Below are 17769 nucleotides of genomic sequence, written 5' to 3' on the forward strand. Positions count from 1 at the left end.
TGGGGGGGGGGGGGGTGGTTAGTTGCAATTTAAATAAGTATGCATTATTTCTGTACAGTATTGTTTCTGTTATTTAAAACGAATTGCATTATATTGGAAAAATGATACATACAGCAACATTGCTAACAACTGTCCCGTACTTGCATCAATCATCCAGTACTGTGCATGTGACAAGAGTCAATGCTTTACTGCAGAATTTCTAGACAACTGGTTTGCAATCAGTTCAGAAAAAAATGTCAACGCTGCTTGCTGACTGCCATCACACTCCTTTATTACCAGAAGTGATTTTCAGAATTTTAGAAGACGGCTTGCTCTTTATTTTTAAAGTGCATTCCAATATATTTAGAATGTCTGATTTTAATAAGAGAAAAGAGAAAATTAACAGGTTGCATGAAAACCTTGTTAGCTAAGAACAAAATGTTACATGTGCATGTTAATACGACTACGACTACTGCTACAACTATTACAACTACCACCACCAACCAACAACAACAACAACAACAACAACAATAATGAGTACATTTAATACACTGATAAAACTGTGACCAGAATGACATTTGAGAATGCTAAGCTGCTGGTTGGAGTTTGACGAGGTCTGGAAGGAAGTTGCGATGAGCCTGATTAAGAATTAACCCATTTTAATAATGATGACAAGATTTAAAGATAATTAGACAGACAGATGGAAAGGAGTGGTTAACTGACGACTGCAGGTGGGTTGTGCCCATTACTAACTGTAACTCATTACAGTTTCACGTTTTTACTTAGATTTTACTGACTTTTTTTTTGTTTGTTTGTTTTTAAATTGTGCATTTGTTCTGATGCCAAAGCTTGAACGTGTTTTTATTTCTTCAGATATAATATATAGTATATATTATTAATAATATATATATATATATATATATATATATATATATATATATATATAAAAAATGTATACATGTATCTGAAAGATTTCAGAGCTTAACGTGAAGTTTCCATTCCTGACTTTTTTCAGAGGCACTCTGGGGACCTCTAGTGGTAGAAGGTTCTATTTTTTTTTTTTTTTTTTTTTTTTTTTAAGACGTGAAAGAAACTGTTTGTTGGGCTCAAACTGAAGCATGCCTCAGATTGTAATTATTGTATCTTACTTTTATTGACAGAGCAATAAAAAAAAAAAGCCACAAAAGGGTTCCGTGCCTTTAACAGGAGAGACTTGCTACTGTTAAAAAGAATGCAAAATATGTGTAAACAGTATACAAACCCTCAAATTTGTTCCAGCCTTAAGGACAAGGGCGTGCCAAGCATTATATGTTACTAACTTTTGAGGTCCAATTCGTTTTAATCATCACATCTAAAATCACACTTTTTTATATAGTAAAACATGAATAGCATTAACAAGTGCATTATAGGCTAGTTATACTATATACTGTATAAACAAGTTAAGCCAGCCCCATTAATGCTCTTCACTAGGTGCTAGACATTGCCAATGCTAGTATGCTAGTGGGACAATCAATAATGTTTTTAGTGATGAGAAATTGATACCCTTGGTGACTGTTGTGGTGAAAATTGGTTTGCATTTTTCTCCAGCTTTGTTATTATTTTATTTTTTTTACTTAATAACAGCAATGACAAATCAGTTCTCATGTTGACTTCATCATTCTCCAGTGAGTTAATGCTTAGCTGAGCGTCTCAGTTTAACCTCTCTGTCAGCTGGCAGTCATCCTGTCCTAGAAATGCCTTCTAAGCCCTTTCTGCTTGGGAGAATCTTAATTCCATACAAACAGACAACTCTGTCAGTGGCTCGTGTTCAACAGTGTAATACATTCAAATGTACAAAGGTAGGCATGACCAGAACAATACAGAGAAGGAATATAAGGGACACATTGGGAATATGTACTAGAAACTAGACAACTGACTGAGCACCAATTGAGGACTCCAAAGAAGTAAGAATCGAAAATGGTTTATATAAGTCACAGACTTCTATAAGTACTAATGCTAAATTCAAGCCTCTGATAGCATGTTCTTTCTTTCTTTCTTTCTTTCTTTCTTTCTTTCTTTCTTTCTTTCTTTCTTTCTTTCTTAATTTCTTTGTGTCTGCTTATTTGAAACGCTTTAGAAAATAGGTCAGACACAAAAAGTAATTATGTCTAGCCTGAACCATGTGCTTGTAAACATTTCATACAAAGAAGACCTTACCAGTACAGTATCTTGTTGAGTATGGTACATCCGATTTAACTAAATGATATACTGTACATATGTATTATTATTATACTTACAATTCTTTAAAATATTCACTGCAATAAAAACAAATTGATTGGCAGTTATACTGTATATTACAAGGATATAAAAATATGGTTTGATTGATTGAATCCTGTTAGGAAAATTATACAGTATACAAAAGTTGCTTCTAGTGTACATTAATTCAGACAACTTACTGTACAATTATTACCTGCTTTTGTAATGAAAGTCTACCCAAAGCTAGTATTATGAATACTACTATGACTACTACTACTACTAATAATAATACTACTAATAATAATAATAATAATAATAATAATAATACATTATGTTAGGGTCATTGATGTACCTTTCCAGAAATGTGTTACCAAATGACCCCAATCCCTGCTGCTCACTAGCTGTAATTATAATTTCATTTTTCTGCATATGACGATAGATGTGGAACATGCATGCTTGCTCTCAAGGGGGTAGTATGCTGTGAACAGTTCTTTTGTATCTGACTGAGTTTATTAACAGAGAGCTGTGTCACTCTGTCTGCTATAAATGCAGCTTGGCTGTTTAGGTGTAGCAGGCCTCTGAATGTGGACAGTAGTGTTCAATACCTGGTCACTTTCTACACAATACATCATGATATAGATGTACCTTTCGATCAGTGACCCCCAACTACACCACGGGGCCTAGTGGCTTATACATGCTGGGATAGGGTGCATTACTTTTAAAGTCTTGTGACTTTAAAGCTGTAACCATCGGCAGAGTAATTATGTAGGACAAAAATATGTCAAGTCCTTTCATCTGAAACACAATCAGTTGTTACATGGCATTCACGCTGCCCTGCACACAATCATAAAATAAAAGCCTTTTTGCTTCCCTTTAATTGGGTCAGTAACAATTTGTTGAACTTGTTATTAATGTGTGTCGGCTTGCACAATACAACCCAGTAATAACACAAAGAGAGACTGGAAGCACCTTCTGTCATAATCCCCTAATTCTCCTGAATAACACAATGGTTAGGGCCTTAGATCCCACTACTTATTAAACTCTAATTATGTCAATAATCCTCAGAGCTAAAATAACTAAGTGGAAATGGTTACCGTGTTAGACCAAGGAGGATTTTATTTGCATTCAGAATGTATATTCCAGTCATGAATAATACAATCAGTATTTTGGCAGTAATGTGAATAGCATATTCTGTGCTGGAAAAAACACACTTGGTGAGTGTGTGTCAAGATCTATTTCCATCACAATTGCACAGTAATGGGATTCATTTTCTCTGAAAACAGCTTTCCATATCTATCCAGTTTAATATCCCTGTTCTTTAATGTACTTTTATTCAGCACTCAGACATGAGCCACCAGGTCCTAATCCTGACAGTGTAGTACATGAGCACAGACAGGAAAGGGTTTTGCAGTGTCCATAGCCAGTATCTAGGGAGAAACAGTCCTCGTGTGAAAGCTGTAGGCACTAAATACTTATTTTTAGTAACTGGTAATAATAATGACTAAAGATATCATTCAAACAATGTTATACCTTAACTCACATGAAATAATGTAGGCGTTGTGCACAACGCCAAACCCAACCGTCATATGAAACCTAGCAAAAAATGACTTATTTTTTATTCTACCAAAAAACCCTTCTTGTGATCTTTGAATTCTCTCAAGGACCTTTCTAGCTGAAAGAAAAAATACTCTTCAAAACCATAGAATTATTATAATCAGGGATTTAACAAAATTATATACGGATATATATATATATATATATATATATATATATATATATATATGTGTGTATATATATATATATATATATATATATATATATATATTTTTTTTTTTTTTTTCTGGACCTACTGTACAATAATTTAAACAAGGTGATTTAAACACTATAGTCCTCAACCTATAGTGGCTGAAATCAGTGTGAGAGGAGTGGGGAGACCGCACTAGTGGACAGGAAGTCATAAACGTATTTACATATGCAGTGGCCTAATACCATGTATGACATTGTAAAGAGAGAGCAGGATCGGAAGAATTATCAATGTAAGGACACATAATTGGTGTTTTGTGAAAATGCATTGAAAACAAAATACTTATCTCAAGGTATTCATCAAACTTATAAAACTGGAACCCAATGTTCAGCACCCTTTGAGCTTAAAGCCTGTATAAAATATTTTTTTCCAGAGTATTTACTATTTACACTATATCTGGAGCAAGTACATGGCTTCCTTTGTTACAGATGTGTTTACAAGAAACACCTTACCTTGTTGTAGCCCATGTTATCCATATTGCAGCAATTTTTTTTTCAACATATACCTGACTGTTTTTAATTTTTTTATTCACATATCAAAGGAAAAATCGAGATTTTTTTTTTACTTGGCACTTTTTTTTTCTCCAGTCAAATGCTCCAGAGTAAATGTTGGGAAATACTGTCTATTGCCCAGTTGATTTATGACTCACGGTGTGTGTGATTAAATATTTCAAAAGTGTTGGCAATATGTTTAAAAACATAACGCTGCGATACGGACAACATGGGACACACAAAGGTAACAATGTTTTTCTTGTAAACTTTGCATGTTCTGTAACACTAACTGCAGAGTGTATAGGTTCCCTAATGAGGGATTAAAATTGACGCAACTAAACACATGCAATGGAAACAGACATGAAGGATATACAAAGAAATGCTGCTTTCATATAGGCTACATCGATTATGATTATTTCTGTGACATTCTTTAGTACTGCATGCCTTGTCTGATGCGTGCACAGCACAAGCTCTCATCAAACTACTGTATATAAAATACAGCATACTAATAATAATTTGGCACTATTCATCAACACATTATTCAAAAATACATTTAGAAAATGTAAATAAAAAAGTAAGCTACTAATGTACGTTCCCCTTTTTTCCAAACATGATTATTCATGTGTAACTAAAGCCCCTTTCACACTGGCACCCGTTGTTGATTGAGACACACCATAAGCCATATTGTAGCAGTAATGAAGAAATATTTGCTCTAATCAGCATTTGGGCATCTGGTTAAATCCAGAGAAGCTTGGATGGAAGCGTCAGTAACAGGCTACTTCCGGGGCATTGATACGTGCATTGTGCACTTGCGTCTGTCACCCATTCAACCCTGCTTTATCAAAAGCAGCGTGAAATCACGTACCTGACCTGCATGACAGCAGGTCCTGCCCAGGTAGGTTCTGGGTACATCATGCCGGTGTGAAAGAGGCTTAAGCTTGAAAATGAAAATGCTCCCTGATAACCCAAAATAACAAAGCACATACATTCCCAGTGCTGGGCGCTCCAGTTAAAGAAACCTTCCTAAATAGGATTCAAGAGAATTATAGGAGATGAATGTCCAAAAAAAAGATCATCTGTATCTGAAGTTGGGGGAGATGTTGACAGAGAAATTCCTAATGCTGGATACAAATGCTTAATGCTTTAAGGATGAATATATGTTTAATAAAACCTTAAGATAATTTATTGCACTTTTATTATAGGACAGTGAGTACTGAGATTTGCCTTCATACACCATTAAAGAAGAATGACAGGATTAAATACATGCAGCATGCTGAAACTGTGGAGGACACTTATCTGTCAGCTGGCAGTAAGCCTGTCCTACTATAATGTAAAAGGTAGATTTTTTTCTCTAGCCTAAATATATGTAGAAATCTATTAATTCAAGCACATACCTGAGGATGTGTTTGGCCCCATTTACTATGAAAAAAAAAAAAAAAACTATTATTTTCATTATCAGTAAATCTGTAACAATTTGTAGCAGGTGTATTTATACAGTGTGCCACAATGTATATTGTTTACCCATGTTCAAATATAGCCCAAACAGACTGATTCAGTAAGTGACCATACTGAGTTGCAATCCATGGCAGCACTTGATAGTTCCTTGGAGGTTACCCTTCCATGTAGCATGTAATACCTGGCACATACTGAACAAGCATTAATAGAGACCTCTAGTCAAAACATAGGTTAAATCATTTTCCTGGTTTCTTTAGCATTTCTACTGTTCAGACCACATTCTTAAAAACAATCTACACCAAAATCGAAATATTATTGACTGCTAAGCCCATTTTTGATGCAGGCATTTTCAGTTTGCAAAGGCTAAGGTTGGAAATTACTGGTGAGACACAAAAATTATTGTTCTCATTGATTATTATGTATGACATGTTGAAAAACATTTTCTGCTAGACAAGTCAATCTTGTAGGCTAAATAAAATTCTTAAGTAGTACAGTTGTCATTGGCATCAGAGGAGGCAGAAGATGAACATGAATTCTACTGTAACTTATACAGGATTAATATACATTGGTTTCATAGTAGCACCTGGTTAATTACACCACAGTAAGATTGACTACAATTGATGAGATACGAAAATCAATAGACAAAAAGCATAATGATCTATTTTTTTCGTCAGCTAATCTGTGTTATGGTGGCAGTGACATCACAGCTGCTGTGCGAGAGAACAGCCCAAATGGAGAATTCATTGCAAATCTCAGCATAATAGGGAACCCTGGGGTGAACAGCATTCGCCTGTGCCTAACTGGAGATAATGCTGACTGGTTTTTCCTAGAAGGTAAAACCATCAGGTTAAACTCTTCTTCCACAAGAGTACTGGATCGGGAGGTAAACAAACTTACACTGCTACATCATGGTAATGTATACAGCATGAAGCCTGAAAAAAGGATGTATATTTATGTTACTCACTATGTGCCCTGTAGTTATAATTTTGAATGTTTTCCATTTTTAAAATAATAATAGCAAGGTAAATTGATAAATTCACTACCAGTTCTTATTAGGAACAAAGGCTTATTTTTAATGTCTTCAGGTGCTGTTGTTCAAACTCACTTCAGTGGTCTATCTGCAGTCAAACCATGTGACATTCTTTGTTTGTTTGTTTGTTTCTCATTAAAGGAGCAGGGTTCCATTTTGGTGGCATCCATGACCTGTTATGAAAATGATTCAATTCAGGTGTTCAAGTTTTCATTTACTAAATTGTATTTGACAGAAATAAACAACTGTTTAGCGGATTGAACTTTATGAATTGTATGTAAAACGGCCTTTAGCTAAATTAATCACAACTTTGTTATGTTTTGTTTTAGACTACAAATCGAATCATGGTTGAGATCCTTAATGAAAACGACAATAGACCTGAATTCCTTCCACACTCAATTCAGCCTCTGAACATAAGTGAGGTAAAATATCTTTCTATCCTTTTGTCTATTTTTTGGTCTTTTTTTCTTACTTCACTTTGGGAGACAACATTGTCTGCTTTTGGTTTTATGGTTGTTAATCATTTAAGATATGTTATCTTTTTATTATGTGGAAAATGTTAAATCTCTCTTTTTAGACTTTTCTTTGATGTGCTATTATTGTAATAGAGGTACCATACATATTTTGCAGGGGTTTAAAGTTCTATGCAGACTCTTAAAGCCACCATTCCAAATCAAGACGATATATACAACATATGCAAGGAATAGAAAATCTTATGGGAAGATGCCCATGCTAAAAGAGTAAGTAGCGGGGTTCCTAAAAATATAGTGTTATTATACGTCCCCGGATGTTGTTACAACAGTTTAAATAACGAACCTGCAATTTTTCTTTACATTGTTAACATCCAGACACCTTTTTACACTTAGAACTTTAAAGTCTGTTTTTCAAAATGGCCGCTATAGTGCACTAGGGGTTGAGATCTGTCCTCCGTCTAAAAACACTGCAAGAAGAGCGATTAAAAAAAACAAACAAACAAAAAAGATAACAAATTGCTCTGGCTTTTCTGTTCCGTACCACATCATGGATCATTATAGCTGTGTTAAATGTTTGACAATGTGGGCAATAATCCTTACGCTATCAGTGCACTTGAGCGGCCATTTTGAAAAGAGCTTTGAAACAGACTTTAAAGTTATAAGTGTAAATGTTGTCAGCATGTTAACAATGAAAAGAAACAAATACAGGTAAGTTACTGAAACAGTTGTAGCAGCATGTGAGAACGTGTAACGCTATTTTTTTTTTTTGGAGCCCCGCTACTTACTCTGTAATATCTTTTGATAAGCTATCTGTGGGCCAAGGCAAGATTCAAGTGCCATTTCTAACAGTTTGAAATAAGTAATGTATTGTACATATAGTAATGTACTGTACATTGTTGTATACATATAGAAAGGCTGGAAGGCACTTCAGTGCCACTCAAGCACTATAGTAAGTTTTATCTTTACAACAGGTCTCCAGATTCAAAGACTAAAATGCAGACTGTTGTGCTGTGCTGAAAAAGAAAAAAAAAACAGGTTTTGTATTACTAAAACTCAGTCAATTATCATAAAGAGTTCATTACAAACACAGTAAGAACATGAAAATATTTATATATTACGTTTTGAATTGAATTTCAGGCTATATGAAATTGAATAGTATAACTCGTTTTTTGTCTGTCCAGTTCACAGACTGTCCAGTTTAAAAAACAAAACAAACGTTTGTTCCCACAGCTGTCTTCAGTGAACACTATTATATTTACGGTGCAAGCTCGAGATGCAGACCATGATACTATTGTATATATTATTGATACCACTTTGGTAAGTAAAACTTTGAATCTCTTAATTATGTATCTATATCATATATCACTGTATTATGACTCGTAACTATAAAGTTATTGTACACATTTTATGAAAAAAATGTGTGGGGAAAAAACCAAACAAACAAACAACAAATTTCATAACAAAGAAAAGAACAAAGCAAGGACAAGGCATTGATAATGTATTGTCTGCTTGAGCATTTATGTGCCATATTTATAAACTGTTATAAGGATTGTTTAGATAGATAGATAGATAGATAGATAGATAGATAGATAGATAGATAGATAGATAGATAGATAGATAGATAGATAGATAGATAGATATGAAATCCATTTTGCAGTTCCATTTTTTAAAAGTTATTTGGAGGTATATTCTCAGATTTAAATTACATGTCACACTGCGTTTATCTTCTTGTCCCTCTCTCTACAGCCTGATGCCAGCTACTTCAAGATAGACTTGCCAAACAGCGGGAGAGTTGTCTTGGCCAAACCATTGGATTATGAAACAAAATCACAACTGGAATTAATCATTTTTGCTGTGGTATGGTGTGCGAATATCGTAAAGCTTTAGAAAATATATGCTGAAATGATGCTCTGTACAAAATAATTTCCAGTGAAAATACTATTACAGGCAGCGTAAGTTCGTCTCAGGGATTGCGTGGATATTGATATTGTTTCTATATAACTTCATCAGATACCATGGATAGGCTTACAGTATTATAATACATGAACCATTATTATTCTATATGTACAGTATGCTTTGAATTTATAAGTATAAATGTCTGCATACTTGGTTCCTCATATCATCCCATATAAATTGTGTTCTACTTGTATTTAGGATGAAAAAAAAACTTTATACTTTGTCTGATATGTAATTCACCTTTAATGGTTTGACACAGGAAATGAATACAGACCAAAAGTATAATACTTCGGCGACAATACAAATCAATGTCCTGGATGGAGATGATCAGTATCCTCAGTTTCTTCCATGCACCCCCTGGTCACAAGACCAGACCAGATCAGTCTGCACAAACCCAGTCTATACAGTGAATGTTACAGAAAAACAACAGGTAACCCCAATGTGTGTCTTTATCCCTGTGATCTCATATGCTTTATCTAACTGACAGCAGACCCTGGTAGGTTCGATCATTTGTTTTTAAGTGTAGTGTATATTCTGTTTAAGAAAGAACATAAGAACATAAGAAAGTTTACAAACGAGAGGAGGCCATTCAGCCCCTCTTGCTCGTTTGGTTGTTAGTAGCTTATTGAGCCCTTAAAATCTCATCAAGCAGCTTCTTGAAGGATCCCAGGGTGTCAGCTTCATAGATTCCTTCTCCAATTTCAGTATCTCCCATATGATATTTATAATGTACATTTTTATTTCCTGCATGCAGTACCTTACACGTTTCTCTATTAAATGTCATTTGCCATGTGTCTGCCCAGTTCTGAATCTTGTCTAGATCATTTTGAATGACCTTTGCTGCTGCAACAGTGTTTGCCACTCCTACTTTTGTGTCGTCTGCAAATTTAACAAGTTTGCTTACTATACCAGAATCTAAATCATTAATGTACATTAGGAATAGCAGAGGACCTAATACTGATCCCTGTGGTACACCACTGGTTACCACACTCCATTCTGAGGTTTTTCCTCTAATCAGTACTTTCTGTTTTCTACATGTTAACCACTCCCTAATCCATGTACATGTGTTTCCTTGAATCCCAACTGCTTTCAGTTTGAGAATTAATCTTTTGTGCGGGAGAATTAATCTTTTGTGCTTTCTGGAAATCTAAATAAACCATGTCATATGCTTTGCAATTATCCATTATCGATGTTGCATCCTCAAAAAAATCAAGCAAGTTAGTTAGACACGATCTCCCTTTCCTAAAACCATGTTGACTGTCTCCCAGGACCCTGTTACCATATAGGTAATTTTCCATTTTGGATCTTATTATAGTTTCCATAAGCTTGCATATAATAGAAGTCAGGCTTACTGGTCTGTAGTTACCTGGTTCAGTTTTGTTTCCCTTTTTGTGGATCGGTATTACGTTTGCAATTTTCCAGTCTGTCGGTACCACCCCTGTGTCAAGAGACTGCTGCATGATCTTGGTTATTTGCTTGTAAATTACTTCTTTCATTTCTTTGAGTACTACTGGGAGGATCTCATCCGGCCCAGGGGATTTGTTTATTTTAAGAGCTCCTTGTCCCTTTAACACTTCTGCCTCAGTTATGCTAAAGTTATTTAAAACTGGATAGGAACTGGATGACATGTGGGGCATGTTGTCAGTATCTTCCTTTGTAAAAACTTGTGAAAAGTAATCATTAAATATATTTGCTATTTTTTTTTTCTTCATCTACGATTTTGCCATTTGTATCTCTTAAACATTTAATCTCCTCTTTGAATGTTCTCTTGCTGTTGTAATATTGGAAAAACATTTTGGAATTGGTTTTAGCTCCCTTAGCAATGTTCATTTCTATTTCTCTCTTGGCCTTTCTAACTTCCTTTTTGACTTGCGTTTGCAGTTCTGTGTACTCTTTCTGCGTACTTTCTTTTTGGTCCTTTTTTAATGCTCTGTAAAGTGCCTTTTTTCGCTGAATATTTTTTTTAATTGATCTATTAAACCATTTTGGCAATTTAGTTTTACATTTAGATTTGTCTACTTTAGGGATGAAATTGTTTTGTGCCTCTAGTACTACATTTTTGAAGAACAATCATCCTTCTTCTGTTGGTGTTTTCTCTATTTTACTCCAATCTACTTCTGTTAGTCTCTGTTTCATACCTTCATAGTTTGCTTTTCTAAAATTGTAAACCTTAGCTTTAGTCATTACTTTTGAGGTTCTAAAAAACACTTCAAATGAGACCATGTTGTGGTCTGAGTTTGCCAGTGGTTCTGTTTTAGTTATTCTATCTTCGTTATTTGAAAAGACTAAATCAAGGCATGCCTCCCCTCTAGTCGGTGCCTTGACAAATTGTGTTAGGAAGCAGTCATTTGTCATTTCCACCATTTCTATTTCATCCTTTGTGCTACCCATCGGGTTTTCCCATTTTATTTGGGGGAAGTTGAAATCCCCCATTAGTATGGCTTCTCCTTTGCTACACGCATTTCTAATGTCATTGTATAACAATTTATTTTGCTCACCGTCTGAATCTGGCGGTCTATAGCATGCTGCTGTTATTATGCCCTTTGAATTTTTGTCTGTTATTCTGACCCATATTGATTCGGTTTTATTTTCTTTGTCCAGGTTTAACACCTGGGCTTCAAGACTGTTTCTTATGTATAGCGCTACCCCTCCTCCTCTTCTGTCCTGCCTGTCTTTCCTATACAGTGTATACCCACAAATATTATATTCGTCCCCATCACTCTGAGACAACCACGTTTCTGTTACACCTATCACATCATAATTACCTGTTAGTGCAGTAGCTTCAAGTTCTAGAATTTTGTTTCTGATACTTCTAGCATTTAGATAAATACATTTAATGGTTGTCTTACCTGAGTTGTTGTTCTTGTTTTATGCGGTCTCCCTTCTGTTTTTTTGTTGATTTCTCCCCCCTTTCTTTCTAGTTTAAATGCTTCTGAACCTGCTCGAGGATCTTTTCTCCAAGTAGACTGGTTCCCTTGTTATTTAAGTGCAGTCCATCCCGTCTATACAGATAGTCCTCGTTGTAGAATGTGGTCCAATGATCAATGATTTCTTTTGCTTTTTTTCTTGGATATTTAAATACATCAGATATTTTGCTCTGTGCTCTCATGATGACATTTTTCAACTTGAACTTGTTCCAATTCAAACACTACAAAAATCAAAAGCTGTAATGTATGATGACAGTCTACAGCAACAGAGAAATCTGATTGGTTGTAAAGCTTGTGATGGTGTATGCTACTCCAGAAACACCTTTAAACATGCAGTTCAAATTGCAAGAAAAGTCCTTAAATGTTTTCCCTAGATATTTCAGTATATGATGAATAAATTAAATATTCATGTTTTTTTTTTTCATTCATCATAGATGATTAACCTGGTGCTGGCATTTTTTGTCTACTAAATAATCTATTGTTATTGAATTTTTAAGATGTAAAGCAAGAGCTTTTACCTTATTTTTCTATTCCACAAAACATAACCTCAAACATTGAAAGACATATGGGCTGTATGTTAATAATGCATATTTCTTTTCAGGGTGGCTCTTTACATTTTTCCCCTGGTCCAATTTATGCAGAGGATGGCGATAAAGGTTTAAGGACCCCAGTAAAATACACTATTCTCTCAGGTTGGGCTCAAATATTGAAGAATATAAATATGTATTTAAATAGGGTGGTTCTCCTTATAAATGTGATATTCAAGTAGATTTTATTTTCAGGCTTAACACCATGTTGTCAAGAAAGCTAAGAATGAGCTTGAATATATACCATTGGTAAGAGGTGCAAAAAGTACTATCATAAAAATAGAAGTGAAGTGAAGTAAAGCAAACTTATTAAATAGGTCTTCAAAAAGAAGATGATGACAGACTATATGTGTATGGAAACAAGATATCTTAGCAACTGATCAAAAATACATGTATGATTTCCTTTTCCATTTAGGCACAGATAATGGCAGATTCAGAATAAACAATGTTACCGGGGAAGTTATTATGACAAGGCCTGTGGAAAATAGATTACTGACACCAACCCTTAGGCTTCGAATTATGGTAAGAAACACATTTCCTTACTTATGAGGGTGCTTGAAAAAAAACACCCCTAGAGTAAGGCTCAAATGTACACAGTTAATAATTCAGAGAAACTTGCTATATGTTGCATCTTTGACTTGACGTTTAGTGATGTAAATGGAGTAGCATACATTTAAGTTTTATGATGATTTTAATGATTGTGATTAACTATAGTTTTCCTTCACCACAGGCATTCCAGGTAGACGATCTAAAAAAATACACAGTGGCTACAGCTCTGATAAGAGTGTTAGCTGTGAATCACTTTCCACCACAGTTTAACCAAACTACATACAAGGGGTTTATCATGGAAAACCCAGGCCCTGCAGCCCTTGTAACTACATATAGAAATGCAGTTCTACTGGTACAGGCCCTTGATCGAGATTTCAGAGAGGTCAGTGAATTGACTTTATGATGGTGTATTATAGGGTAATATAATCACTCAAACCTACAGTAAGTACACTATTACGTATAGTACTGTATAGCTATTATTGTCTTGTTGTTCCTATTTGATAGTTGACCATGGCAGCAAATTGGTCAGGAGCTGAAACCGATGCCCAAAAATCTTTTGAGAATTACATTAAAGTTCATGCACACTGGACCAGATTGTTTTTCTCTCAAGAGCTTAATCCTAAAGTATGTCTAGAGAGAGTTTCATCACAATTTACTAAGCGCCTCTCTAGGCATATGTTAAATATACTGTACGGAAGCACTTACTATAATAAAGTAAATAAATAAAGTGATCTGTTTATCGTCTTAAGATATTATTATCTCAATAAATAGCAATTATTTGAAAATAGGATAGGATGGGTTAAAAATCTAATCTTTTTATTATTATTATTTTAGGGGTTGAATCCTAAAATCCAGTATTCTCTTACACCAAAGTCCAACAACACTAGGGTCTACCAGATCACACAGGAAGGACTGCTAATCGCCAAAGCAAATCAGCTCCGGCCACACGAGAAACATTTCTTGGAGGTCAGGTTTAAAGTTTTTTGTGCCATTATAGTCGGACTATAACAAAAGACCAACGAAAGGATATCAGGAACAACGACTGTAGCTGTTTGTTACAGTGAATTAGTTCCTTCGGAAATTGTATTACTGACAATTCACAGTAATCATGCATTTTTCTTGTTCTGGCTCTTTATCTTTGAAAATGTTTTTGATATGAACACAAAACGTGTCAGTCATGTTGCAGTGTCCAGCTACTTATCCAACTATTCTTTGGGATACTATTAATAGATGTAAATATTGAATAAATGCACAGTTAGCATGATTTTCCTTTGCAGGTAATCGCAGTGGATCAGGAATCAGGGGAAACTGCAAAGGCCTCAGTTGATATTGAAGTTCTACATAATGGTCAAGAAGGTACAACGTAATAAATCATAAACCATAAACCTAATATTTTAGTATATATATATGAATTCAGTCTTCTAGTTTATTTGTTCTGTTATTCTTGGTAAATTGTTGAAGTACTTTGTGTTGGCACATTATGAATCAATACTAGGACAGTCTGCAGGAGAATGTGTGATACATTGTTTACTTTTGTATTGTGACTTCACAGCATACTATGTATTTTAACTCACATACAGGGCTCAGTGAGACTGATGTGTGTGTGCACTGAATTTGAGTGTCACTAATCATTTTTATGGAAGTAATTATAGTCAAGCCTTAACTCATTGTCAGGAGGGGCAATCTGCTAAGAGACTAGATTATCTTAATGATCCTTCTTTAACACCAGTCATGTGTGCACGATGGGGGATGGTGAGATATTTAGACAAAAGTATACCACGTTGGTTATTTGTTTATTTGTCTGTCAAACGCATGTGTACCTTATTTTGACTTGATTCCATATATACCATAAAATCTCAGCTTCCATAAGTAGAACAGTGGTTTGAGCACTGTGGCAAAGTTGTTTGCCGTGAGCAGGTGCAGATGCGATGCAATGCTTAAACAGATGACAGACAACAAAGTTCACAATCCTTTATTTTTATAATCCAGGTCGTTTGGCGACCGTAAAATAATACCCAGGCAATACACAGCAATGTATATCACACAGTGAAACCTCTGGGTTCAGTCCCGAAATAATAAAGACAGTATAAACACCCACAGAACACAAACATGATCACAAGTCCAGAGTGAGCACTAACGTGACAGTGGTGAAATACAATTTATTAGTGAACAGTGGTGCAGTGCTGTCCGGGTTGGTGCAGGCATTTAGCGAAAGCTCCCGGTACGTGTTAGCTGTCTAACAACAACAAATGTTTACAATTAGTACAACAGAAACATACAAACACTAACGGTTCATATCACAGTACTTCAGCAGTTCTCTTGTAACCATAACAAAGGAGCAGTCCGCTCGGCCAGACCCGTTTTTGTACTTCAGCCACGGCCCCTCGGTTAACGAGTGCAATCGTTTTTCTTCTAATCAGCGACTATCACATCGTTTCCCGACTGGGGCGATGACTTGGTGTACTGTGGCACACTGTTTCCTTTACACAGTGCCCTCACAGGTCGGGAGGGAGATTTATAACCAAGATTCATTCTTTCTCTGTCACAAGCACTTATTGACTTAGCTGTTGATTCTGTTATTGGTACCTTAGGTTCAGGTTTCAGAACTGGAAAAGTGCTTATGACAAGAGAAACTGGCACCTCAAACTGTATTTGCCGGTGAAGAAAAGACACAAAGAACAGTTTATCTAAATTTAAAACAAAGTTTCGATTGTTTGGCCAAAATCTTTTAAATGGTTGGTAATATTGGCAGACAGACAGGGCATGGTTAATAATTAGTACAAAATAACGACTTTTAATTGTAGCAGGGGGAGAAATATTAAGATTACTAGTACTGTACAAAAAGAAAAATGAATTCTACAAGGTAGTCTGCATGCTTTAGGGCACCCTCTTGTGGTTCACTGTGTTTGAGGAGCCTGCTTCTTCAGCTAACATGTACATAGATGAAGAGCACGTTTTCTCAAAAGCAAATGGCATCCATTCTACAGCTATGGCCAAAAGTTTTGCATCACCTAGAATTTTAGGATTGAGACATAATTTTATATATATATATATATATATATATATATATATTATATATATATATATATATATATATATAACTAATTTATAATTTAGATATTTTATTTAAAATCATGTAATCAAAGAAACTACAAAAAGCAATATGTAATTTGATATGTTAGTATAACATTATTCAGCAGGTTTCATTCGATTTCATGACGCACAATTAGTTAATTCTATAGGGTGATGCAAAACCTTTGGCCATAGCTGTAGATATTAGTATCCAGAAGAAATATTTTTTGAAAACCCAAACAGAAAAAAAAAAAGAAATGATTAACAATTAATATACAAATCGAATCCCCATAGAGGGTCATGTTAGCTGCCATGTTTCAATTAATATACAAATCGAATCCCCCATAGAGAGTCATGTTAGCTGCCATGTTTCAATTAGTCTGCATTGCCAATTTAATATGTAAATCGAAAATTGGGCATCACGGTAAGGAATTATATCAACAGTTATTACAACAAGACAGAAAAGACTCTTGGGCTCTATGGTATAATAATATAGTAATATAGTAATGTTTTATTTAAAAAAAACACACACAAACACACATCTTATTTGCAGCTCCAGCACGTCCCTTTGAAGGAAACAAACTTTACAGTCTGATGAACATGGTTGTTCTGGGGGGCGGCACGGGAGCAGCCCTGCTTCTCCTCATTTTAGCTGCGTTTGTGGTTTTCTGCTGTGTCAAGAAACATCGAAAGCATCAGGACACGACTGACAGGGCTTCTATGGCAATGGGTAAACATCCTATTGTGGTAAGAAATGAGATGTAATTTCTCATTAACTTGTGGTTCTTTTGTCTCTGTGTGTACTGCACTGTATGTTTCTGTAACAGCTATCTATTTGTATTAAATTATTCAAATAGATGTGATAACTTTTAGATTTCAATTGAGATAAAATACATATTTTTTACAAAATAAAATATTTTTAAAAATTGCTAAGCATTAGGGAGAGAGGAAACTTTATAGGCAGTCAATTGAGCAATCAAACATTTAAACATTAGAAAATGTAGAAACCCATGAATTGGGAATAGTAAATGAAAGGGTGGGGGGTTGTGTGTGGGGGGGTGCGGGTGGGGGTGGCCATGTCTTACTCTTGCAGTAGATCCAAAGTGGCACCCAGAAAAACTCTACCTGGTGCTCTCATCACCTCCTCTTTCTATACAATGTGGGTTATGACTTTGAATTAGTTTTATTTCAATTATTGTATAATAACTGTA

General features: G+C 35.1%; 1 protein-coding gene across 1 annotated transcript; it reads left to right on the top strand.

Annotated features, from left to right (window-relative positions):
- The first annotated feature begins 4204 nt into the window (after positions 1-4204).
- LOC121319128 (cadherin-related family member 5) lies at positions 4205-14853 on the top strand. The gene is made up of 12 exons (XM_041256311.1): positions 4205-4250; positions 6639-6847; positions 7136-7192; positions 7324-7416; positions 8698-8784; positions 9214-9324; positions 9683-9853; positions 12952-13042; positions 13353-13459; positions 13668-13868; positions 14321-14452; positions 14764-14853. Exons 1-12 carry the CDS (start codon positions 4205-4207, stop codon positions 14851-14853), a joined length of 1395 nt encoding a protein of 464 aa, XP_041112245.1.
- The last annotated feature ends 2916 nt before the right edge of the window (positions 14854-17769 follow it).

Source organism: Polyodon spathula, chromosome 8 (assembly GCF_017654505.1).
Source record: "Polyodon spathula isolate WHYD16114869_AA chromosome 8, ASM1765450v1, whole genome shotgun sequence".
In the NCBI taxonomy this organism is placed as follows: domain Eukaryota; kingdom Metazoa; phylum Chordata; class Actinopteri; order Acipenseriformes; family Polyodontidae; genus Polyodon; species Polyodon spathula.